General features: G+C 50.9%; 1 protein-coding gene across 1 annotated transcript in view; it reads right to left on the bottom strand.

The window, feature by feature from the left end:
* Positions 1–193: 193 nt before the first annotated feature.
* nbas (NBAS subunit of NRZ tethering complex) overlaps positions 194–25,256 on the bottom strand; it is a 30,940-nt gene continuing 5,877 nt past the window's right edge. Inside the window, exons 14-53 of the mRNA XM_088362190.1 lie at positions 25,031–25,224; positions 24,695–24,964; positions 23,341–23,466; positions 23,118–23,269; positions 22,907–23,041; positions 21,120–21,198; positions 20,074–20,178; positions 19,869–20,005; positions 19,144–19,230; positions 18,915–19,068; positions 18,162–18,347; positions 17,509–17,682; positions 17,233–17,366; positions 16,592–16,654; positions 15,885–16,007; positions 15,726–15,828; positions 15,582–15,659; positions 15,390–15,523; positions 14,812–14,924; positions 14,279–14,392; positions 13,917–14,030; positions 13,388–13,545; positions 13,215–13,298; positions 12,595–12,759; positions 12,407–12,523; positions 11,689–11,812; positions 11,152–11,228; positions 10,947–11,084; positions 9,446–9,669; positions 9,270–9,380; positions 8,962–9,212; positions 7,691–8,031; positions 6,495–6,710; positions 6,092–6,294; positions 5,701–5,784; positions 5,451–5,634; positions 3,580–3,719; positions 3,372–3,519; positions 2,540–2,665; positions 194–887 (exon numbers count right to left, since the gene is read on the bottom strand). Coding sequence (XP_088218316.1) covers positions 609–887; positions 2,540–2,665; positions 3,372–3,519; positions 3,580–3,719; positions 5,451–5,634; positions 5,701–5,784; positions 6,092–6,294; positions 6,495–6,710; positions 7,691–8,031; positions 8,962–9,212; positions 9,270–9,380; positions 9,446–9,669; positions 10,947–11,084; positions 11,152–11,228; positions 11,689–11,812; positions 12,407–12,523; positions 12,595–12,759; positions 13,215–13,298; positions 13,388–13,545; positions 13,917–14,030; positions 14,279–14,392; positions 14,812–14,924; positions 15,390–15,523; positions 15,582–15,659; positions 15,726–15,828; positions 15,885–16,007; positions 16,592–16,654; positions 17,233–17,366; positions 17,509–17,682; positions 18,162–18,347; positions 18,915–19,068; positions 19,144–19,230; positions 19,869–20,005; positions 20,074–20,178; positions 21,120–21,198; positions 22,907–23,041; positions 23,118–23,269; positions 23,341–23,466; positions 24,695–24,964; positions 25,031–25,224 — 5,945 coding nt within the window. The 3' untranslated portion in view covers positions 194–608. The remainder of the gene's footprint in view (positions 888–2,539; positions 2,666–3,371; positions 3,520–3,579; positions 3,720–5,450; positions 5,635–5,700; positions 5,785–6,091; positions 6,295–6,494; positions 6,711–7,690; positions 8,032–8,961; positions 9,213–9,269; positions 9,381–9,445; positions 9,670–10,946; positions 11,085–11,151; positions 11,229–11,688; positions 11,813–12,406; positions 12,524–12,594; positions 12,760–13,214; positions 13,299–13,387; positions 13,546–13,916; positions 14,031–14,278; positions 14,393–14,811; positions 14,925–15,389; positions 15,524–15,581; positions 15,660–15,725; positions 15,829–15,884; positions 16,008–16,591; positions 16,655–17,232; positions 17,367–17,508; positions 17,683–18,161; positions 18,348–18,914; positions 19,069–19,143; positions 19,231–19,868; positions 20,006–20,073; positions 20,179–21,119; positions 21,199–22,906; positions 23,042–23,117; positions 23,270–23,340; positions 23,467–24,694; positions 24,965–25,030; positions 25,225–25,256) is intronic.

Below are 25,256 nucleotides of genomic sequence, written 5' to 3'. Positions count from 1 at the left end.
AGGGGGCAATGCTGGTGCGTGACCCCCCCCCCTATCCTACTTCAACGTCACCATGGTAACTGATTGCTGTTCAGTTCTCCCTGGTGGAACACAAACACCTGTTGCCATTTCCCGCAAGAACTTTCTTTCTCCTTTTTGGCTAAAAGCGCCTCTCGCTTTTATCTTTACGTGTCATTTAAAGGACACCCCGAAATGGAAAAATCGCTCTTTGATTTATTGAGGTGAGACAGAATGACAAAGACAGAATTTTGCAGCAGGATTTTTGGAACAAAATTTATAATGTAATTATTAGGCAAGCTTTTGTCTCATTTCCTACTAAATTCACAAGAGCAGTCAGCTAATCATTATCCTTCATGATAATTGTCTTGTGTTTGCGTACGACGCAGCTTGAAGCCAAAATAGCGCGCGGGAATTGATGGGACGTTATTATGACAACAGCGACGAGCGGGCCTTTTTAACAAAACAAAAAAAAAACAACAACACAGTGCTGAGGCTAAATAACACTCAGCATAATTTGCCAACGACTCCATCACACGACGGGACATCAGCTTTGTGTGGACTGGCTTTTTGTTTTTTTGGGGAAATCAGTCAGAGTGTCGCATCCCACCTCAGAGCCAATTTTTCAGGACGGCGAGGGCCGAGTTAAAGGTGACGTGAGCCGGGTGGGCGCCGCGGTGAGCCAGCAGCAGGGAGCCCGCCTCAACCCTGCGGCCGGCCTCCAGCAGCCGCCCGGCGACCTGCCGGGCGTCCGGCCCGCCCGGCTGCCGGCGTGCTAGCATGCGGTCGCGCAGCAGCGGGAAAGCGGCAGACGACGCGCACTCCACCAGCAGCCCGGCGTCCAGCAGCAGAGAGAGCAGCTCTTCATCACACACCTCCGCCGCCTCCTCCTGCGAACAAACAGATTCAGTTCTTTTCCTTTTTTTTTTTAACAAACACGCGTTCGCGGAGGCGCAAACAATGGGCCGTGTCGTTTTCTCCGCTTCGTGTCGGGCTTTGCGTTCCGGGCGGACGCAGACGTCCCCGTCGGGGTATTTCTGGAGCCGAGCCGGTTCAATTATGCATGGCGCAAGTGGCTTTTCTACCTCTTCAGGAACAAGTCTGCCTTAAAACCACAAATAATACATGTGCAAAAATGGCGGCCAGGGGGGGGTTTCATTTACCGGCTGCACATTGGGTTGTAAACAAGCTTGGTGATAGATTCAAATTGAGGGCAAGCGGAAATGAAGTCAAAAGGTCGCTCTTCATTCATGGTGAGGAAAAGCAGCGAAGCAGCGGGCATTTATTTTTCATGTCACCTGCACGTATTAACAGCTTTGAGCGCTAAACAAACAAGAAAACATTTTGGTGATGACACACTTGGGCTTGTTGAAACAATAATACCCCCCCCGGCTGGACTTTTAAATTCCCAAGATTGTTTTTTTTCTTTCAGGTTAAAATGTGGCAGCTACTTGAGGAGGAAGGCCGCTACCTCTGTTGCTCAGCTCCACACGCACGCGGGCACGCGCCTCCCAGGCTATTACATTTTGACGAGTATGTGTGAGAGGAAAGAGATAGAAGATTTGAAGCCTTCAGACGGTGGGATTGACAGGCCAAGTGGAAATAGATGTGACACAGCAGTGTGGAAATGGAGACGAGGGGAGGGGAGGGGGGGAAGGCGAGGCGAGGCGAGGCGAAGCTGGGGGGTTGTGATATCAGAGAGGAGCCTGAAATTTCTGCCGTCCTTTGTACAACATGACGGCCTGTCACTTTTTTTTTTCTTTCCCCTTCCCAGGGCTCAGTGAAGGGGAGCCACGTTCCGAACCGACAGGAAAGCCAACACGGGGGCTCCGCGAGGCACGACATGCGACACGCGTCGTCTGGGGCTGGGTGGGCGGGGCCTGGCGTCAACCAACTCTGAGCGAACGTGGTCGTGGTCGTCTCCTGCTGCAACCTTTTGGCCTCTTTCTTACGTCCTCAGCCAGACACGGTCTCGGCAACGTCTCTCATTTAATCGGCGTGTCAGGAGACTTTTCCTGAGACGCCGTTTTAATGACACGCTAATCTTCAGGAATTAAAGTCGGTCTCAGCGCCGTCTCAGGGGGTATGGCTTTTGTGAGGAGAAGAAATCACGCGCTCATTGGGGGCTCGCTCGCTCGCTCGGTGAGATAACAGCTGTCAGTCACGGCGAACGGGCGGAAGCGGGCGGCGCCGTCGGACGGATCCGTTTACGGCGCGCCGGGAGCGGATGAAACCTCGGGGCTTGTTTATGCAGATATGAAAAGGCGGGTGAATTAAGAGTGACATTTTACGCAGGCTTTGCTAATTCACTTTTGCTTGTTACGGCGGAGGAAAAACACAAGCGCATTAAGGTGAGGACTAATTGAAAAAGTTGAACGCGCCAGCGGCAATCAAATTTTCCCGATGACGCGAACCGACTTTGCGATCGTAATTGTTGGAAATGGGAAGGAGGCGTGAGGGCCAATTAAGAAAATGAAAATGTGACGCTCAGGAGCCACCTTTCATTTTCAGGCTCTTGCGGCAAAAACAAGGTTGCACTCACTGCGCTCATGCCGTTGACCCGCTCCAGAGTTTGCCGCAGAAGCTCGTCGTCGCCGCTCTCGGCCATCAGCTTGAGCGCCGGCTGCTGGAAAGCGGGCAGCAGCAGTCGGGCCGCACTTCGGATGCACTGGAGGACACACAAAGTCGTCCAATGAACATACTAATTGCTTTACTCATCTCTCTTTCTAATAAATGAGCTACCTAGCTAGCGACCTAGCTAATTAGGTATCCAACTACCTGCTTTGCCCCAATCATGACGCAGGCCTAATGATTTTTGCCTCGTTGAAATAATCGAATAACGGGCCAGGCTCATATAAAAACGCGAGGGGAATTGAATCAAAAGGACAGTAAAAGAAAAATGCATGCCCAATAGCCACTGAGGCACATAATTCCTTTGAGAAGGTCTCCGGTGCGCCTGAGCACACGGTGTGCCTGTGCCTGCGCCGTCGCTAGTAATATATGGCTATTACAATGCAATCTGACTCCTCTGCTCTGCTGGTTTCATTTTGCCGCATTCAAATTAAAGTGGAACACAGTAAAACGACCCCCCCCCAACACACACACACACACTGGTCCCCCTCCTTCACACCCACCCACACTTCTAATAGCAGACAGCCGCTCAGCAGCCGCTCGCCTTTTGGAGCCGAATAACATTAGCGCTAAACTAATATCACAGTCAGCTAGCGCTAGATGTGCCGAGCGGCGTGAATATGATTAGCGGGGCGGCACGCATAGCGATAGGTCGGCTAGCACCTTCGCTAGGTCATCAAAGGAGAGGCGCCGGACCCTAAAGGCTAACGAATTCTGCCTAGCGACTGATCGTGTCGCTTCACCTGTGGCGGGAGCTTGTGCTTGGTGTTGTCGAGGGCTCGCAGCATGCTCAGCACCTGCTGACCAAGGTCCACTTCCGCCTCGGGTCCCTGGCGGCGGGTCAGCATGGCGGAAACTAGCAGGACCCAAGGGTTACGCTCCGACGTGGCCCTGGACACAGGAAGCCATCACGGGCTGCTCGCACACCAAAGTAGACCTCTACGGACTTACACGTCTTCTTGCATCATGGGCGGCCATGCTTGCAGGAGCAGGACGAGCGTCTGGAAGTCCTCCCGCTGGCGCGCCGCCTCCAAAAGGTCCAGGAAGAGGCCGTAGCGCTTCTCCTGGTTCTCCACGTCTTCGATCTGCACCTGGTGGGAGATGGGCTCACGTGACCTTTTAAAACGTAGCGACCTAGCTGCTTTACCAAAAAGTCCAAAAGTCTTAAACAGTCTTAAAACAGCAGGAAACTCAATTGTGTTTAAAAAAAAAAAAAAAAGTGCACAGTATGTCTTCTTTAAATGTATGCTAATGCTCTTAAAGTGCTGAGGTGAGAAAATGGAGAAAAGATTCAGAGTCTTGCTGCCCTTTGTTATTTTTTTATTTTATTTTTTTTTAGTCCGAGCACTAATTTGGTACGCAGCCGGAGGACGTGCGGCGTCGTGCTATGTTAAACGAGCAAAGTGGGATGAAAGCGCGCATGCTAATGAGGCGGCTGGCGGAATTAAAAGGCTGAATAGAAAAATCAAAAGGGGACTTTTATTGTCGGGATAAATAAAGAAGATGCCCCGAGAATTAATGATACTTATCAACGGCAAATTTGCACGTTGCGATGATGTCATTGGCGTCAAATGATTTTCCGCCATCACCTGAATGTTTCAAATCCAGAGAAGGTCTATGATAATATAATCGGGACTATTGTTAATTTATTCAGCAGGATTTGTACTTTTTGTGTGCCGCCCCCATCCAACACAACTGAAAATCGACTTTTCGTATTAAGGCCATTATCTTGTCTGCTTGTCCTTGACCCGAAAGAGAGAGCCGGCATCCGGGCTCGGAGCCGTATCTCGGCCAGAGAGCCTCGGGTCTCTCCGCCAGCTCATCAATATTCATCCACCCGCTGCGGCTAATGTCTCGAGCGGCGGGCGGGAATGAAGTCGTGGAGGTCGCGCGAGAGAAAGCGAGCGGGCGGCACGGACCACGACAGAGGATTTGAAACAAAAGACGACAAGAAGAGAGAAAATGAGGAGGGGAAAGGGCGGCCGGCGGTGGGATGCTGCCTTCTGGCGTCGCTTCAATGAGTTTTTTTTTTTTGCTTTCCACCCACCAATGCTATGAGTAAGCATCCTGCTATAAGAAAAAAAAAATCATTTTCTCCACTTTTAGGTCAGAAACCGATGTGGTGACATCAAATGTGAGCAGGCCAAAGAGGAGCTCAAGGTGAAAGTCCTCAACAGATTGAACCCATCCCAAAGTATCAATATTAAACACGTCGACTATATTTTAATCTCAAACCCATTTGCGGGCCAGACTCCAAGCTGTCCTTCATCATGCATGCGGAGTTTGCGTCCCATGAATATTCCATCAGTGAAGAAAAAAAGGTCAAAGAGAAAAGGAACGCCGCCACACGTCAACGCAAACACGTGTGATTGCTCACGACCGAAAATCTGGGTGGGAGAATTTCTGGCTGAATGTTCGGAGCTCCTGTTTCCACTGATAAAATGAAATAAGAATGAGAGGAGCAGCCCGGTCGCCACGGCATTGATTTTTTTTTTTAATGATATAAAATTGCAAATGAAAATGAAAATCTCCTTGGTGGATGTAATTATGCAAATTCTTAGCGCTCGCAATCTGCATTCGCGTCACTTTTTTGTCTGCTAAATGTCACAAACAAATAAATTGTTGCGCGGAGAGCAAAAGGCCGCGGCGAGAAAAAAAGGCGCTTCCGTACTGACGTCGGTGACATTTTAACCGGCCGTGGTTATGACTAATCACTCCGGATGAAGTCACAAAATCTATACCAGGCTTCACCTAAATGCTAAATAGCGCCGTTCGGGAAATGGCCTCGTCAATGTGACGCATGGAAAATCCACACAGACTACCTGGGTGTGCTTGAGGACGGCTTGCGTCCTGTAGAGCAGCAGGAGCCGCATGTCGGCGTCGCACATGCTGAAGTTGCTCTCCAGGATCTGCAGCACGGCGATGCGAGGACGCACGGCCAGCGACGGGTCGCCGCAGAACGGACGCAGCCAGGTCAAAAGGTCGTCTGAGCTCACCGTGCTGTCACTGGAAGAGTCGGGAAATCTTTTTTTTCTCTCCATCTGTTGTTTTGTGTGTGTGTGCACGACCTACCCCGCCTGCACACTGTCGTGCACGGCCGTCGTTATGGCCTCCAGCACGCCGAGGGCCGCCGTGTGGTCGGTCAGGACGTCGCCGCTGAGGGGAGGAAACCAAAAAAACAAAAAAGTCAGGAGAAAATGATGGCAATGGTCTTACATAAGAGCTCATTAAGATAAGAGGTGCAAATGAAGAAGCGTGTCAGGAGGGGACAAGCACTCAGGGAAGCAAATCAAAGACTTTATTTTCAGGGACACAGTTCAAATTAAATACTCGGCAAGCAAATCAATCTATTAAAAAAAAATAGGAGAAGCATCATTTTTGTATTTTTAGCAAACTAGCGAGCCAATTAGTCCCGAGTAGAAAAGTCCCTGGAGGTCAAAGGGCAGGCAGGCAGGCAGGTTACCTGAGCTCAGCTACCACTCGGGCCACGGCGTCCTGCAGCACGCTTTTGAGCGACAGGTCCAGAGGTCCCACGGCGACGCACAGGAGCTCGCGGATGCTCTGGAGTGGCTGGCCGTCGGTCGCCATGGCGACCGCCAGTTCCCGGACCTTGGACCGCTCGGAGCGGGACAGGTCGTAACGTTGACTGTAGCCTCGCAGCTGCTCCTGGGACGCAGTAGAAAGCAGAGCAAACAAAAAAAAGAGGCTAAACGATGATGAACGCACACAGTGCGGGGAGTCACAAACGAGCGTCTTTTACCCGTAGCTCAGCGTCGCGTAGCAACACACGGCAAATGATAACCTCCCCTCTGCCCGCGCGGCACGACCAGTCGCTTAACGAGAAAACGGGAAAAAAATCAACCGACCTCCTGGCTGTCTCGTAGCGACGCCACAAAGTGGTGGCCCAGCGTCTCCAAGTGGGCCTGCGATTGGCGCAGGTGAGCCAGCGCCTCGTCCAAGGTCACGCTGGCCTCTTCGCCGCCCGCCGCTTCGCCTCCTCCTCGCTTCTTGCTCTTCTCAGCCAGCTGCCGCAAGCTTTTGGTGGCTCGCCGAAGAACCTCGCATCGCGTCGGGATGCTCAGCTGGAAAGCAACAGGAGGGAAAGACGTGAGCACCAAACGCCAATTCCCAGATCGGGGGGGGGGGGACACGCAATGGTAGTGGCGGCGAGTTTAAGCGGCCGGCGAACAGCGGGCTGTGATTGATTGGATCCACTGTGAGCAAGTTAACAATTCAAGAGGAAAGGAGACGGCCTTTGGCTGCTGGGAGATTTCATTCCATTGCAACGACACACATACACACACATACTATCTAATGGTGTGAATGGATTGCACCATTTTTCCCCCCAAGTGCGGATCAGCCAAAATGGCCTTGCAATAAAAGCGGAATTTCATGCGTTTAGCCACACATGGACAAAAGACACACACACACACGCACGAGTCTCGGAGTGAAGGAAAAATACCATTTTTAGAATGTCCACCGTCAGCAATGCAACATTTGAATTGTCGAAACTGCAATGTAATGATGATGGTTCAATCAAATAATATAAATACACCAATAAGTAAATAAATCACGTTGCAAGGTTCAATCGTCCGATGAGCGCCGCTGTTCCGTTCGGTCCCTCTAAAGTATCCAGCGGATGAGTAAGCGCCGTAACCGCAAACTGAAGGTGAAACATTAAAAACGCTCACACTGTGATGAAAAAGGGCAAGAGAACGCCACTTTCTGACAAAAAACATTACGGCGTGGACAAAAGGTCCGGCGGGCGCTCAGCTATGACCTCGCCCCCTGGCCTTGGGGGAAATAGAGCGATTTGTCATGGAGGAGAGGGGGAGGAGGGGGGAGTCAAGCCCCCTCCCCCTCGGAGTTGATGGAGGAAGGTATGACAGCGGGTTCCGAGGAGATAAAGTGCATGTTAAAGAGCGCAACGGGGAAACCTGCTGGGCGCTCCACTTTAATTGGCGCTGAAAGGGGGAGAAGCACAAATGAGCCCACTCAAGGGAGCTGTGTTGGGGGAGGAGCCAAGAAAAAATATCCCCAGAAAGGATTGGAGAGCAATTACCTGCTGGACGGCCTGGAGGGAGAAGGTGACGTCATCCAGGAAGTGGACGGCGTGGACGGGAAGCAGCCTGTCCAGGTACTTGGCGCAGGTGTCGTAGGCGTGCAGGTAGTCCTGCTCGCTGACGGGCGGCCTCTTCAGCAAGTGGGCGTCGCCCTTCCAGAACAACTTGCGCAGCCAGGCGCCGTGCACCGCGCTGGGGGACAACGTCGCCCCCTGGTCGCCGGGTTTCGGCAGCAGATGGGCCAGCTTCGAGATGGACAACACGTTCTGACTGGTCAGAACCGGTTCGAGAGCGACCAGCGGGTCCTGCGAGCCGTCCGTCAGTTGCCGGTAGTTTAAGCCTGCCGGCAATCAAAGGGAATAATTAGTTTGCACGTGCAAAAAAAAAAAAAACTCAGTATGAAATATAAAATGAGGAGAGGAGAAAATCTGAGAAAATGGTTGTTGCTTGGCATGACGCGTGTTGTGACAGACGGATCCGTGTGGCGGCCTGTCTGAGCTTGAAATATTCAACAGCGCCATGCAGATCCACACACACACATCAAACTGTGACACACACACACACGCAATTGTAGACTGAAGACGAGCTAGCGCTCAAACCGACGCCCACTCACGCGTTCAACTGGTCGTCCGCATCACACTGTGAACAAAATTGCAGACACAAATGCGTGCTTCCTGCTGTTCCACAATCCCCAACGCTTCCTGTCTGCCCGCCCGCCCATCAAGCCACTATTCCAAACGCCCTAGCTTGGCCCAACGCTAAGCTAGATGCATTTTTAATGACGGCAGGTGGGGTGCGATGGGTTGATGCTTGCGGGTGAGCCACTCTGCCTAGCGACAAGCGGACAGTGCGAAAAAAGGATTTGTCAAATTAAAACCAAAAACGTTGTTGAGATGAACTCATCAGCTCCCTAATGTTAACAGTAAAAAATCTAAATCAGACATTAAAACCGTTCAAATGTCAAAACTAAAACCTTATATTTAAAAAAAAAAATTAATATTTTTAATAATTACTTTAAAAAAGACAATATATCATTTAATTTTTGTTTTAATAAGACAAGACAAAGCCCTGCTTAATTATGAGGCGGAAAAAAAAAGTGTCGAAAGCACAGATGGCGCAAGCGAGGCATGAAAACCCCGCTGACCTTTCCGCCACGTCTTGAGACGGTCGCCGCGTCAACTCGAAACTTTGTAGCGCACTCAAGCGGCAACGAGGTGTCAAGGACGTCGATTTTGCTTTGCCGTCATGGTTTGAATTCCTGCCGACTCACCGCTGGCCACGGCGCGGAGCTTCTTGAGCAGCTTGACGTGGCCGTCGGGCGCGATGGCGGCGGCGGAATGCGGTCGGCAGCCGGCGGCGTCCAGCAGGGTGTAGTAGTAGAGCAGCCGGTCCAGGTCGCCGCCCTCCACGGCGGGCAGCACGTACTTGCTCATGTGTCCGTAAAAGGCCTGCGGGTCGCTCTTCAGCGTGGCAAACAGAGCCAGCGACTCGCTGCGGGATTCCACGTCCTTGGTGGACAGACTGAGGAGGAACATAAAATGAGAAGAGAATGACAAGACTACGCGTGTGCTAGCGTACCCGCTATCTGTGAAGAGGAACTCCAGATGAGTCATGTGGACCTCCCACAGAGGAACACGGTAGCGTTTAGCCAACGACACCGAGATGCCGTACACGTCGTCATCCAGAGTCCTAAAAAAAGGGCGAAAAGAAGGATCGCACGAGTACGTGGAGAAGGTTGGACTATTTTGACTGACTCAGCCAGGCCGAGGATGGTCTCCTTCTTGTAGTCGGGGTCGGAGCTGAAGCGCTGCACGTCCACGCCGCGGCCCAAACCTCGCAGCACCTGCGCCTGCGTGTAGTCGCTCAGACGCTCGTTGTAAGCGTGCAGCTGCTCGATCAGCTTCTGAAGCTCCTCCGGCCAGCCCGAGTAAGCCGACACGTGCCGGGTGACCAGTCGGATCAGCTCCTTGGGGTCGGCCTGCCGGCGGGAGGAGAAGGAGGTGGAGGATGAAGAAAGACTCAAACGGGCATGTCGGCACAGGCTGCTAATTTTATTCTCAAGGTCTCAAGTCTGAATCGCTCTGGGAACAAATAAAGAAAAGCAAGGCTGAAAATACGATTTTTTGTCAAACCTCAGATTTGTAATTCAATGATTAAAACTGCGTGGACCTAACATTCAGCCTTGTGGAACACCACCAGTTTGACAGTACTTTTTTTTGTATACAACCATTCACTAGATGGATTTTTGCCCTGAAGTGAATTGAATTTTTTATTTGTTTTTTTTTCTATAGCCTCAAGCATTTTTTGCAGGATATTTTTTTGAGTGTGTCATGCTGTCATTTAAAGACAAACGCAAATTTGCTGCAGGGTGGCTGTGGAGAAGCCGCGTAGAGCCGATTCGTGGACAAAGTGTGCCTTTGGCTTATCGTCACACCGCACGCGCTGCACCCGGCGAACCCGACAAGTCGGCCGCTTTTCTGATGCCTTTCATTGAAAAACTAATGAGGCTATTTTCCTTTTTCCTACTTCTTTTGCCCCCAAAATGGCTTCCGGGAAAATCGGGGACAGCCAGCGAAGCCCGCTTCTTTAATTCGGCTGCGAGGAACACATCAAGTGTGGCGGCTGAAAGGCAATTCAATACGAGAAAATACGGCCCCGAATGTAGCGAGGCGCCTTAACGGCTGCCGTGATTCAGCCCCCCGGCGGGAAATTGGACGTCGGGAACACGACGTCGGATCCTCGTTTCTAATTCACACAAGTCAACGCCTCGACGGTAGCTCACCGGCCGGCCGGAGGAGGTGCGGCCGTCGCTTTCGTCGTATTTGCATAAGATAATTATAGCGTGAAGGGACTCGGTGAGATTCGAGCCTCGGTCGTTCAAAAGTGAAGAGAGGGAGAAGAAAGTGCCGAGAGTCACTTACGCTTACTCGACCTTGCCTTTGAACCGGGCGGGGCGTGTAGACTTTTTCATATCCTTTATGCGGAATTCGGGATCGTCCGAATCGGACGTTAATCGGCACCCTTGGCAAGTTTGCTCACATTTACATTTCACGCAAATAAAGAAGGAAGCGAGGCGGACACAAACCGCCTGGAGGGCTTCCAGTCAGCCAATGCGGGCTGATTTATTCCCGCAGCCGCATTCCATTAGTCCCGCTGATCGATAGTCAGCCGGCAGAAAGATAAATACCCAGGTGAGGAAAGTTCCCCTTCCGTGACCGAGGCGGGTTAGAAGCGACCACAAGAACTAGAAAGAACCTGGTAGAGCGCATGCTGCTTATCCTCAAAGCAAGGCTGCAGGCGGCTGTAGATCTGCAGCGAGTAATAGTAAGCGGCCAGCTGGAGGGACAAGGCCGAGTGGTGCTGTTGCTCGAAACATCGGTTGGCGTCCAGGACCTGCACGGAAAGGGTTGCAGACGGATCAGATCAGTTGCACTGGAATTGAGCTGAGTGTTGGCACTACCTGAGGCAGCGCCAGCAAGTAGGCCAGCGCCAGCGTGGCGTCCCGGGGAAAGGCATCGTTGGCCAGCTGCAGCAACACTGCGGACGAGGAATACAAATGACAGAAGAAAAAAAAAGGAGCATCATTAAAAATCTCCTCCTTGACTTTGGCTAGTCTTTTTTTTTTTTTTTTTTTTTCTGGGCATGGAGAGGACTCACTTATTCAAAGTACACGGCCACTCCTAATAAGTGCACTCCACCTCATATGCATCTTAAGCACACTTTGAAAGTTTGGGATGCCAAGATGGTGGGCGGAGCTAAAGCGCCGCTCTCTCTCCACTTTCCTACGACCTCGTCGCTAGCTTCGGACGAGCTACGCCTCCAAATGAGCCGATTACACGCCTGTGTCGAGCCGGCGATACGATCGGCGCGGGAATTACCGGAGGGATAAACACACGCCCGCCCATCCAATAGATAACCCGGACTTGAAAGCCCACGCTAAATCAGTTCGCGGGGAAAGAAAAAGAAAAAAAAAAAAAAGAAACTTAAGACCTTTTACCTTCAGTTGCGGGAAACAAAGTGGCGCCTTCTGTTTTGGCCTCGGCCAGTTTGCCTGTCCTCAGCAACACCTCGGCAAAGTTCTCGGGGGGGACGTCATTGTAGGAGGAATACACGTCGTGATTCTGGGAAAGAAAAACACACAAAAGAATCGGGACATGTTGAAAATGCTTTGCAAAATAAAACTGAAGGTCAAACGATTTGTCTTGTTTCATGTTTTCGACTTGTGTCATTCCTTCTCTTTTTATGCAGCAGCGCCTTTGTTATTATTATTTTTATTTTTTTCTCCAACACGTCACGTCGCGCTGGATGTTCCGCCGTTGCGTCTCTTCTTCCTCCAACGCCGACAACTCCCAAATTGCTTTCGGCATTAAAATGACTTAGACAAATCAATATTAATTTATTCCCTGCTTTGTTTTTTTTTTTTTTTCTCCCCCATTTTTATTTGGAGCTGTTTGAAGTCATCTGGAGGAGGAAGAAAATCTAATTAAACGCCTCAAGTCAAGAACCCACTCAGGCATATTTGCTGTAATTTAAGAATGTTGCCCGAGGCAAAGAAGGGTAATAATAAGCGTAACCAGAATACAAAAAAAAAAAAAAAATGGAAGACAACCAGCGGGCATAATGTCATTGTTGACGATAGTTCTCCAAACAGCTGTCCCGACATGACAGCTTGAGGTGCAGCCGAGGAGTTTTTTTCCTCGACCGCATCCGCTTACCGGATCTATGTAGGGACATTCAATGACATCTTGATAGAAAGAGCAGCAGCCTTGACGTTCCAGTTTGGAATTCTCACTCGAGCGTTCCTCTGCGGCGGCGGCGGCGGCGTCTCCGCTCTGAGAAGCCGACATTGAAAAGTCAACTCGCTTGCTGATGTTTTTAATGGACGGCGAGTGCGGGCGCGTACGTGCAGCGGGCGCAGGCAGTCTAGCGAGCGCTTCCACCAGCGGTGATCGCCCACGGCGCTCAGCACGGCCTTGGTGGTCTGACCCGTGGTGGTCAGCACCTCCATGGTCTTGGCCGTGGTCCTGTGGAGCAGCTCGCCTGCCGTCACCGCCTGGGGGGCGGCCGCCTGAATAAACAAGGATGAATAGAAACATCCGAGTCGGCGAGTGGGCTGGCGGCTCAACGTGTCATCACTACTTGAAACACACTGAAGATGTTTGTTTTGAATAAAAAAAAAAAAAAAACACACACTTCGAAGGTGAGAAGAGGAGCACGACAAAATGACAACAGATCGCTTCAGCGGCGGCCATTGAGGACTTCAAAGGTTAAGCCGCCGCTCATTAAACATTCAACGCTCACTCGAGACATCATAAAGTCGGCCCAGCTGATGGCCAGGAGAGAAAAGAAAAAAAGCATAAATAATCCAAAGGAACCCAGGAACCTTAACACGGGATTTACACCTCATGAAAAATGCAGGAAGGCCGCAGGAAATCACACAAAGTAGGCCGTTAAGAAAGGAGGACCGGACCAGCTAATCAATCAGACAGTAGGAGGCGGGGCCTATATATCAAGCAAACGCACTTTGGAGGAGTCGCTCTCCTCGGTTTCTCGCGCCCCCTCGGCGATCTCGGGCTCCATTTGGTAGTTGACCGCCTGGTACAGGACCTACGGAAGCATTTCAAAGAGCGCAATAAAACAAAGCGGATGAAAGAAAACGCAGTTTTTGACTCTCCAAATGTTCTGAGCGGCTCCACCTGAGTCTGCAGGTCGCTGGAGGCGGCCAGGAGCGCGTTGATGTTGTCGGGCGGGCAGTGCGTGAGCGAGAAGGCCAGCAGTTGGCGTCTGGCTTCCAGCTGGCCGAAGCCGTCGCACTGGCCCAGCAGACTGCAAACGTCCCAGGCCGGAGCGTAACCTGCAAACACGGCCAACTTTCTCAATTTGACCTTTTTTTTTTTTTGCTTTTGTTGCGAGCGAGACCAGACAGAAGCTAATCGCGTGAAATCCCTGCAGGGTAATTGTGTGAAGCACACAGAAAACAATTACGCACGCCGCTGATCTATTATGTTGTCATAATGGCTCTCCCGAGTGAAGCGCGCAAAAAAAAAAATAAAAAATCACTCGACCTTGAATCGGACCGACAAATGCGGAATGCGAGTGGGCTAATTTTTTTAAAATTCCCACTTAATAAAGAGTCACTCCATAAATCCATCCCGCCGGATAATCAAGCAAGGAAATTCGGCTCATTTTCAAACAAATCTCGACATGCGTGATTTGAGCTGGTACCTGCAGCCATCAGGTCCTGACAGTGGATGTAAGAAGCCTTGAAGTCCAAACACCGCAGGGCCTGCTCAGCTAGCAGGGTCAACACTTGGCCTTTACGTGTGGCCTCGTCATCCCCTTGACACACACACAAAAATTATTTTCCTTTCATCTCCATCAACACGCTAAACTCATAATCCTGCTCATCACGTCCGACATCTGTCTCAATAAATCTCATCGCGCCCGGCGAAGGTCAGAGCGACGAGGCGGCATATTAAAGTCTCCGCCGGCCGCAAAATTAAATACGGAGAAAGAAAGCGGGATTGCTTTTGCGGTCTGAGGGACTATTTGTGTCCATCTTGGATAAAGTGAGTGATTGGGCGCACCTGCCACTCGCAGGAGGGACGCCACGTTGAGCAGCGTGGTGGATTGCTTGTAGGCGCTGGCGCAGTGGGCCACGCATTCCTCCAGAAGAGACAGACGATCCGAACGAAGACGCACTGCAAGAAAAAAGGAGAAGGACATCAATTGAAATAGTTTGAACATAATTTTTTTTTTTTTTTGTTAAAGGCGGTGGGGAGGATTCAAAGTTGTCAACGTTTGGGGCCTTTAATTGTGTATTAGGTGCGTCAACTGGAGCTGAAAAGACCTTATCTATAATCAAATCCTTTCATTCACCATCTGGGTGTGCATGTGTGACAGGAACAAAATAAAAAAAAAAATATGTGTGAGTAGTGAGGCGGCACAATGGCGCGGCCTTGAGCGATGGAAAAAAAATATCGCATAAACAACCTTTTCTTAAGCTTGGCTTTTGTCCCACTATCTGGCCTGACTTAGGTAGGAAAAAAAGAAGAGGAGGCATCACTGAGGAGAGGTGTCGAAGGTAAAATGGAAAAAAAAAATGAGCGAGCTTATTTACCTTGCAGAGGCAGGATGTTGACGCCAAAGTCCGCCAGGTGGCCGAGTGCGTCGATGAGGTCCAGCTCCTCCTGGACGGCTTGGGGCCGGTCGCTGATCAGCTGCAGACAAGCCCTGAGGGACACAATTTTTTCATTAGCATGCTTGCTAGGACCACCAAGGTCATTCCAATGCAAATGAGTTGCTTCTTTTGGACAAAAGGAGTGCTTTGCCAGCCTTGAGGGAGCGTCAATGGTGAGAAAACTTTTTCACTGTTGGCAAAGTGACTAGCGAGGAAGGGCGTTGCTTTATCGGGGTTGCAGTGTTGATAATAAAAGGCGGCGATTAGAGCAGCAGATTTTTGTAGCGGAGCCAAACGAGCCGCTTCATTGGGGGTCCAATCAAGCGTTATTCAAATGAAGGCCTCTGAGACTGGCGCGCTTTGCCCCAATAAACAGCGTTCCCACTTAGTAGACAAATTAGCCGCTCTTGTTTCTGCCGCCGAATTAGGCCGACGGCGTGGATGAATAGAGAGGAGATTGCGAGGAAACAAAAATAAATATTTGCAGAGGAATCATTTTACATGATGGGCGGGCTCACCTGGCCAGGCTCATGCAGGGGTCGGTGAGCGTGGCGGAGGAGTTGAAGTACTCCCTGGCGGCGTCCAGAACCAGCTGCAGGCTGTTGTGGTAGGCCACCTTGACGCCGTGGAGCTTAGCTGCCTCCTGGCTGACCTGCAAAGGGGCCCGATGATGATGACGGCGCACCCTCGGAGAGGCAAAACACGCTTACCTCGGAGCAGTGCATCAGTTGTCCCGCCAGACGGACGTTCTCCAAGCGGCCAGAGCACAGCAGTGACTCCACAAAGATCTGCGCCCAAAACAAAAATCCATAAACTGGTCCTTCAATTGATAGCTAGTGAGTATTTGACGGCACCTGGTGGCAGGCGTGAGCTTCCAGGCAGGTGTAGACGTTCTGCTGCATGTCCAGAAGGTCCTGGAGAAGAGCCCGCCACGCCGTCTCGCCCACGGCGGGGTTCCTGCAAACACGGAAGATGAGCCTCGGGATTGCGCAATGGGACAGGCGGCCTCGTACTTGCGTCCGGTGTGGCGACACAGCTTGACCATGAGCTGGTGGGCTTCCTCAGGGCTCTTCTGACTGCTCCTCACGTAAGAGATGGGCTTGCGCAGGCCGTGCTTCTCCAGAACTTCGGCCACGCTGTCGACAGAAGCGCACTAATCAAATTTCTGCGCAGTGAAGTTCTCCTCATCTGCACTGGCAGTCTCTGGCCCTCCCCACGGTGCTCGCGTTGAGGGGCTCACCCCGAGGGGAAGCCCAAAGGAGGATGAGAGGGAGGAGAAGCAGAAAAAGAACAAGAGCAACACGACATGGAGGTGATTTTAAACTGCGGCAGCGCAAAAACGCCTCGGGCTGTTTGAACGCCACGGGACCGCTGCTGCTGCTTTGATATATTGTGTGTGTGAGTGCGATGACTGTGCTTGCTGGAATTATTTTTTTTTTTCCCTATCGTCGCTCTCCATCAGAGGCCCATTATGAGGGGAGGAGGGAACGCGACAGTACAAAGCGAGCATGTCGATTGCAGCACGCTTGCCGCTGTTTGGACTTGCGCAATACGGGCCCGAGCTGCTTTTCCCTCATGCGTTGATGAAAAACCAAATGGTAGCACATCCGAATCAATATGGCCCTTGGGAAATACAAAGCATTACTTATGGCATACCACAAATAGATGAAGAAAAAAGAGAATCAAATTTGGACAAAGAAAAAAAATGCACTAACGTTACCTGAGGTGCTTCTCCAGTTTGTCCACCTGATCGTGCAGAGATGATGTTATGTCCGTCTCTGGCCTGCAGAATTAGAAAAATAACATTTTGAGAGATTTTTTTTTTTTTTTTAAGCCGTGGAAAAGATTTGTCAGTCGCCTTTCAAAGCGCTACGAGGCCAAGCTAAAAATACCCCCCCCCGTGTCGCTCATTCTGGGTTAGTCACCCGCTAGAGAGGTGACCCGCCACCAACTCGCCCAAGCGCGTGTGGCCCCGCCCACTTTTCCATCTGCTCCTTTTGCACACGACTCGTTCACCTTCACTCCCCCGACCGTCCTTAAAGATGTACTCGGGCGTTTCGTCTTCCCCGTGAAGCGATTTCATGCGAGATTAGGAAAAAAAAAAATGAGCCCGGTCGGTGCGGTTTAAGTGCTCAGAAAATAAGAGAAAATCAGAGCTACTTAAAAGCTCGTCTGTGTGTGACGCTGAGTCAGAGACTTTTTATGAAATGGCGATGGAATAATCGATGTTCCGGGAAAAAGAACATTTTACTGGCAATCATCATCATCGGCAAACGTGTCATCACGTGTGCAGAACGGAAGACATTGAAAGTAGTAAAAGGTGTGCAACTATTACAAATTCCTTTTTTTTTTTAGTCTTACCCAAAGCCCCTCTGCGGCAGACACTCCAGGATGTCGTAGCACAGGCTGAGCTGGTCATCCCTCTCGCTTTGGTAGATGCACTCCAGCGCCACCGCCATCAGCTGGTCGGGGTCGCCGATCACCTTCTGCGGGCACTGAAAATAAAAAGAAATGAGCTTTGACTGAAAAGTCACCTTCTCTGTCAATTCCACAAACGGCCACCGTTGTTTAGTGGCGCTGTGGCGCAACTATGGCCGGAATCATTTCTACTGAAAATAGTTTTTTGTTGGCGCTCACGTCAGGTTTGGAGTGCTGGAAGATGATGAGCGGGAAGGTCAGGTCGCCGCAGGCCAGTCCCACGAGGAAGTCCCGCAGCAGCCGCTCGGCGGCGCCCTCTTCCTGTCGCTCGCAGCGGTGCAGGAAGGGCACCATCCACTGGAAGGCGTCTTTCACGTAGTGCTCCCTGCTGGACTGATGGCCAAAAAGACAACTATTCATTTCTAATATTCTATTTTTTTTTTTGAGAAGGAGGGGTGATTTATCCGCCCGATTCCAGCGATATAAAGCGATTGAAATACTTGAGTGGGCTGCTGTGTGATAAAGAAGCACATCAGATACAGGAAAAGGAGCTAATTTAATTGAAGAGCATACGAGCGAGCGAGCGAGTCTCGCCGGGGCAGTCAAACGGTTGTTGTCGCGGCAATAAAGGACATTTGCCGACTGCCCGGCGGCCCGCACGTCTGCTCTTACTGCCGTCGGTCCTGGCAGGTCCGCATCGGCCGTTCTCGTATAAGGCACTCCAAGGACACCGCGGTCGCTACGCTAGCTGGCACGGCCGCCGCCGCAGCCGGCTTTTAATAGCGGGCTCAAATGAAAAGGGAAAACAAACTCAGCGGAACAAACGGCCCTCCGTCCGTGCTCGGACTGACTAAGAGGAAAGTGGGCCTTACGTTCTTCATGAGGAGGCGCAGCTGGTCGATGTGGGCGAGCTGCTGCAGGTCTCGCAGCGCCAGGTTGCTCTCGTCCAGCGTCTCGTAGACCAGCGTCTCCAACGTTACTAGGTCATTGAGCAGCGGCTCCAGCCCGGGGACGGCCCGCTCCGTTCCCAGGCGCACCAGCGACAGCGCGCAGTCCACCTGCCACACCACATTGATGAGATTTAAGCTTTTCACAAAACTACAAATTCATTAAAAAAAAATGCTTCTTGGATCCCTAAGGTTCCTTGCTGAAGAATGAAAAGAAACTTTTTTTGTATGAGGCCCAAGCGTCAAGCGACTGAGGTACGATCCTGAGGGCCTCCTCTAGAAACGTGTCGCGGGAAGCAGCAAAGGGAGACGAGATCTAATTAACAAGGAACGAAGGAGCGAATGAAAGAAGGCGAGCGCTGCTGCCGCTGTGATTCCTGGAGATTAACAAATTACACTGGCGCGCGTGCGTGAGCGAGTAGCGGCTTCATCTCCCGAGGATGATGAAAGGCGCCATTCCCCACAGTTGCTTGAAAAATGTGCACCGAAGCCCCAAATCATCCTCCACCTCCTCCTCCGTCGGCGTAAAAAAAAAAAAAAGACTCGTAAAATTCAAAGTGGTCGGATCTAGTGTGCTCTCGCTTCCTCGATGCGCCACTAATCTTCGTTGCTCTTCGCGGAGGATAAAGAATAGATGACTATTTTCTTTAGCGTGTTTGTTCGCAAGAAGCTAAGTACCTGTCGGGAGCAGGATTCGATATCTCGCGCTCGGCTGCAGTACCAGTCGGTCAGGAGACGCACGGAGGGCGCCGGCGAGCGGAAGCGCAGCAGATCCGGAGCGTCCTCGTACAGGATGTCGTTATCGTCAAACGGCTTCTGCTCCAACATGGACCTGGAATGTTAATTTCATTGAAATAATTTGAAAAACGATGACAAATCATTTTAAAAAATATTTAGAGGAACTTACCTGCATTGGTCGGCCTCGCACCAGTCGGTTTGTCGGTGTCGTTGCTCGTCCCACGCGATCAGCGCCAGCTCGCCTCGCTCGTCCACACTGAGCGCAAAAAGAAAAGGCTGACACAGCAAGTCAAGAAAAAAAATCTTTTTCTCACTGTAAGATGCGTCCCATTTACGAGATATTTTCATTTACGCTCGAGTAAAAGCCGAGAAATCTTCTCTGTGCTGTGTTTAAATCAGCCGCACTCAGAAAAGCACTCATCCGAGTGGCAAGTGATCCCTCTTAAAAAACAAACGCTTATCTTTCAACAAGTTCATTTATGAAAGCGAAAAATTAAAGAAAAAGGTATTTGGCTGGAAGGTCGTCTCTGAAAAGGAAACGCTCGTTTGAATGAAAAAAGGAGGGCAAATATTCACGCGAGCGCAAAGATATGCCGAGACAGCCTCGAGCGCGTCGGAGGAAAAAAAACAAAAAAATTCAAGTAGAGCTTTTCTGCCACTGGAACTTGATCGGTAATCACAATGGGGCTGCTTCTTCTCCTCCTCCTCCTCCCCCCTCCCCCTCCTGCTCGCTGGCGTACTGCAGTGCGGCCCAGCTGGCTCGTAAGCCGGGGGACGACGGGGAAGCGGCCCGCGGCGATCCCGGCCGGCCGTGATGGATGCTCACTGCAGAGCCGCAAAAAAAAGGCCCCGCCTCCTCACAAAAAGGTGTGCCAAATGAGTCCCAATACTCACCAGACCTCAGGCAGCAAGACGGTGTACTCGTGCGGAGACGTGGTCTCGGGGAAGTTGGACAGAATCGCCAGTCGATGTGGGAGCAGGTCTTCCCCGTGGTACGTGAAGAGGATGTCCAGAGCTTGCACGTTGCTCTCCTGCAGCCCAACCACAAGTCGGATGAGAAAGGCGCTGACCTCCAAAGGAACTCGGGGTTTTATTTTACCCTGGCGTAATTTCGTGCCGACAAAACCATATTCTGACGACGGAACTTCTTGAAGAACTCGGCGTCATATTTCCGCTCGGCTTCGTGGGGACCTCCTAGTATCTCCTGTGGGGAGGACAATAAGACCAGCGTGTTTACAAATATACTGAAAGTACAAAAAAAAGATCTCATTTTCTCTGCTGTTTGGTCAGAAACTGGCGTTTTTGGTGAAACTTTCAACTGAAAACTTTTTTTTTTTAATTTGAAATAGAGGGGGGGAGGTAAAATGGCGAGCAGCCTTTGAATGGGCCGTGCTCAGAGCACGCCGTGACGAGTCGGGATGATAAAAGCCGCGTAATATCATATTCATCGACGGCCGGGGAGAGTGGATGCGACGGCGCAGCTGCGGTTGCCATGACAACGTCCGTCCGTCTGGCCGGGCTCTATCGGAGCGGGCCAAAATCTCATCGTCGCCCCGCTGGCGGCTTGAGAAAAAGTGCGCCGCCGCCGCCGTGTGCGATTTATGGAGCGTGGAAAAAGGTGGCGCCCGCCGTTCACATTACTCATCTTGAATCTCAACTCTCCCGCTTGATATACTTTTGGTGGCCTTGCGATAAAAGCCCATTTGTCGGCGGAGAGCCGAGGAGGGGCAACGTACAACTTTTCAATATTTGAGAAATGAGATTAGAGCGCCTCAGAGAGAATATCAATGAGAGACAGAAAAGAAAATCCGCTTCTTGCTTTGGGCGGGGTTTAGCGTCGCGCTTGAGAAGCTTTCGTAAGAGCGAGGACGAGATATTCCAAGGAGGGTTCCGGCGCCGCGCCGAGTCATCGGTAAATAACGACGACGCGTTTGTGCGGACAAAAAAGACGACAAAAAGCCCGGCCGTGACCTTTTATGCGGCAAAAGGTCAAACCAATCAAGATCGGTTCTGCCCTTTTGCCATTCCGCAACGCCGCCTTCGGGTCTAGCGCATGGTGTGAATCTTATTTACTGGCGACAAGATATATGAACAAAATAGAAATGATAACAAAACTTCGGATTGCAAAAGGTGTTCCCGCGTTACCTCGTACGTCGCCAGCCTGTCCAAATACGACAGTAGCTTCAGTCGGCTCCGACACAACTCCTTCTGCTCCAGCGTCAGCCTGCAAAAAAGAAATTAGCAATCTGTTAACATTGCTAGTTGAAAATAATTCCACAAAATGAATGGTAACGCTGGCCAGAATTTTATTTTATTTTTTTCTTAAACACCCCGCCAGGTGACGTATTGCACCGTGCCCCCGGGCGAAATCCATTTTCCAGGTAATTGAATCCCGGCCGTAAATTAGCCGACCGGCCGCAAAGAACGTGCTTTATTGGCTGCTGCGTGCGACTTCCAATCTGGCGGCCGGGAATAAAAGCCGACGCCAGGGTTGCACGTCGAAAAACATATTTGCGGAGAAGCGGCCATGGTGCGACCGCATGAGGCGTGACCCCTCCCTTGCCGTTTTAATCCCTCATTACGAGGGCGCACTATCGCCGCTTATCGGCCTTCTTCTACACACGCTGCTCGAGATTAACAGCGGCTCATCGTGCTCGCCGCCGCATCAAAGCGCGCCGGCTTAGCGCCGCTACCGCCGCTAATTACAGCCGTCGCTTGTCGAGAGGCGGCAAGTGGTGAGAGGCGGAAATCGTGGGCGCCGCGATGCGTGCGAGAGCAAAATGGAGCATTTTTTGGTGACACTCTGATTTATCATTTATGTTGCGTAATGGAACCCTGCGCTGTACATTCAAACGCCGCCAGACTGGGAGTTTATCAAAAAAAAACGTTTTGTCGAAAAAATGTTTGCTTGAGTGCGCAGCGGTTGAAATATTAAAGAGTGAAGCAAGAAGTTTCAGGCTTTATGGTTCTTATTGATGTACTTTTTAGTACTGCCATTATTGGGAATGAGCGAATGCGACAAACTTCCTCGGGGAAGTTAAACAGCAACGACGAAAGCGAGAGAAAAAAAACAAAAAACAAAGCGAGGCCATCGGGTCGTTTGTTTTGCTCTGAGGGGTGCCGCAAATTCCGTGTTTGCTTTCGTCCAATCGCAACGCGGCATATTTTCAAAGCACGCCCGGCGGTACTCTGAGGACGAGAAAAGCAAATACTTCAAGATGGTCTTTATTTCCGCACACGGAGTTCGTGATCAATACCGAGCCATTTACGTAACGGCGGTGTAGTTAAAAAGAAATTAAGAGAATTATTATCCATCTCTGGCCTCCGCCTCGGGGCGACACGTTAGTCGGGGACACACGCAGGAGAGTTGATGAAGAAGGCAATTCATTAGAGACCAAAGTGATTCCTTTCAATCCAATCAAATTTAGTTTTCAGGGACAGAATGGCGAGCGTGAAAAGTGGGGGCGCCTTTGCGCGGAGGGTTAAGTGGCCAATAAGCGGCGACAATGGCGAGCATCCGGCTGCAGGAAAAAAAAAAAAAAAAAAAAAACTACATTTGCAAGCAAATGGATTTTTAATGAGCGCCATTTATTTGGGCGTGTTGTTGTTTTATTTATTTTTTTACCTTTGGAGCATTTTAATTGTGCGTAATGCGCGTAGGGAGGGCTCGATGGTGCGAACGGATCCGCACGTGGAAGAGGTGATTAGTGGCCGCTGAAGGCTTTTTCATTAGTCTTTCACCGGGCGCTTAACAACAAAGGCATAAATTACAGCAAGCTGATTAGCCGCTAATCTCGGCTGGCGCCGCGGCCAAGTTCTCTCGTCCTCGCTAATGTACCCCCTCCCCCCTCCCACACCTCACAACTAATACGAGGGAAAAGGCCTCATCACGTTTGGAAATGGAGCAGGTTGGCGAGTCTGCTTTGGCTGACCTGCTGAAGTCGACCTTGTCAAGCAGCTCTCGTTTCCTCCTCCTCTCCTTCTCCGTCTGCATCTCCGCCTCCTCCTCCTCTGACAGGTCCTCGTAGGGAAGGTCGTCCAGGTCCACGTCGCCCGGCATGATGAACCTGACAGGTGTTGACGGCGCGGGTGAGCTTCCGGACTTTAATTCGACTGAAAAGGAAAGCGGCGGCGGCGGCGCACCTTCCCCCGTCCTCTCGGTTGCCGATGGCGATGAGGGCCTCCAGGTCGGTGCCCTTCAAGCCGTACTGCAGCAGCTCCTTGGCCGCGTCCACGTTCTCCGGAACGCGCTCCACGCACTCGTGCAGGACCCACGAGCGCTTGCGGATCTTGCTCTGGGGACAACAGAAGAGATGGTGTTAAAAGAAAAAAAAAAAAAACGAGTGAAAAGATGTGTCCCACATACGAGATAATCTTGTATGGAGGCGATGCTGACTGTACTCTTCCTCCACTGCCTTTGGTAGACCAGGTCCGAGTCCAGATTATACGCGTGGGCCAGAGACAGGGCCTCGCCGTATTCTTCATTGTCGATCTGTCAGAAAACAATCCAAATCAAGAACCTGCTCACGTAAAGAAAAATCATTGAATAAATAAACAAAAGGGGACTGAGAAACGAGCCTTGTGGAACACCACATGTAATTGGAACATTCACATAAACCCTTTTCCGAAGGTGCATATTTTATGACAAAAAAATGCTCCAAAAAATTACGTGTAGTGGAATATTCATAATTCCATCGCAGCCGATGTGAATACCTCAACAAAGGACTACAACTTCTACATCCTACTTACTATATTAGCATACGGTAGGCACAGTGCTTTATTTACTGTCATAATGTGTGTGTGTGGGGGGGGAGGGGGGTCAGGTAAGAACCAGTAATAAGCATCAGCCTTTAAGTTGAGATTGAAATAGACGCCCTTTGTTGGCGACGCAGACGCTGCTTTTAATGTCTTATCACTGCCTTCAAAATGATGTGATTCGACAATAACAAGCCCACGCATATTGTGTGTGTGTGTACACACACACACAGTGTATCCATCTCAGTCTATGTGTGGGAGTACAAAGCAGCCACATTAGCCAGACTGCACATCCTCGAGGGCAGCGAGAAGCCCGCACATTTAAAGCTGTCGTAGGAGGACATCAAAAAACATTTCACTCTCGCCGTCTCGGCCTAATGAAAATGTCGGCAGCCTTGCCAGGGAGCGATGGAGAGAGAGAGAGAAGGACGCACATGCTGAGGGAAGGTCCGACTGCGGAGGAAATCCTTTTCCTGTTCCAAATATGTCAGACACAGATGAGGTCATGTTTTGTTTACCTGTGGACATTTCAAAACGTCCCCAAAAAAAAAAAAAAAATGCAATTTGTATTGGCCATATTCAGCGAGCTAAGAAAACTGTCGAGTAACAGCGAGTGTACTGTGTAATTAAAAAAATAAAATAAAAATCTGCCATACAGTCAACCTCGTGAGCCGAGTGGGTGGGGGAGGGGCGGGGGGAGGGAGCAATCTGCAGCCGGTCTGGGCAGCGAGTGCTCCAAAGCGATAGTAATAATGATGTATGACTTTTAACTGTGGGCTGTTGGAATTTGATGGGCAAGACTAATGGCCGCCAATGATGATGACAGTGATGAAGGCGCCGCTGGATGCCAGCTCATCAAAATGACTGATGAGCCGGCCGCGCTCAAACTTGGAGGGCTTTGTGAAAGTGAAGACCGGCGCCTTTGCCGCAATTTGTGACGCTATTAGCATTAGAAATAGCATTACCTTTCTCTGGTAGAGCTCCTCTGGCGTGGTGGACCTGAGACTGACCAGCCGGTAGTTCTTGAGGACCGTACGGGGTCTCTTGCGGGGTGGCGCGAAGCGCTCCATCTCCGTCACGTAGTAGAGGCCCTGCTTGATGTAGCCGAAGTAGCGCGCCTTAGCGGAGGACTCCTCGTCCGAATCGGAATCTCCGCCGCCGTCGTCGCCGTCTTCCTCGTCGCCGCTTAAGTTGCTCTCCAGACGTCCGCGCTTCTGGGCTAGCTTCACTTCGCACTGGCGAGGAAAACATAATGTTCAGAATCCCGAGGAGACAAAATACATCACGGGTGTCGTTCAGACCTCCAGGCTGAGGAATCCGCCGTGGTGAGCGGCGGTGACTCTGGGCGACGGCTCGAACCACTCGCAGGATTTGCCCAGAAGGTTGCGGAGGCTCCCGACGGACGACACGGTGACGGAGCCCGAGCAGCGTGCCAGGATTAGCACCTTGTCGCTCCACCAGTTGACGTCCACCAGCGGCCGGTACTGCTCCTTGTCTGAGAACACAGTCACATGGTTTTATTTGAAA

The sequence above is a fragment of the Syngnathus floridae genome, chromosome 19, assembly GCF_059516105.1.
Source record: "Syngnathus floridae isolate MCC-2025c chromosome 19, RoL_Sflo_1.0, whole genome shotgun sequence".
NCBI classification, from domain to species: Eukaryota; Metazoa; Chordata; class Actinopteri; order Syngnathiformes; family Syngnathidae; genus Syngnathus; species Syngnathus floridae.
The sequence above is the reverse complement of the archived record's forward strand: the minus strand, read 5'-3'. Positions and strand labels throughout refer to the sequence as shown.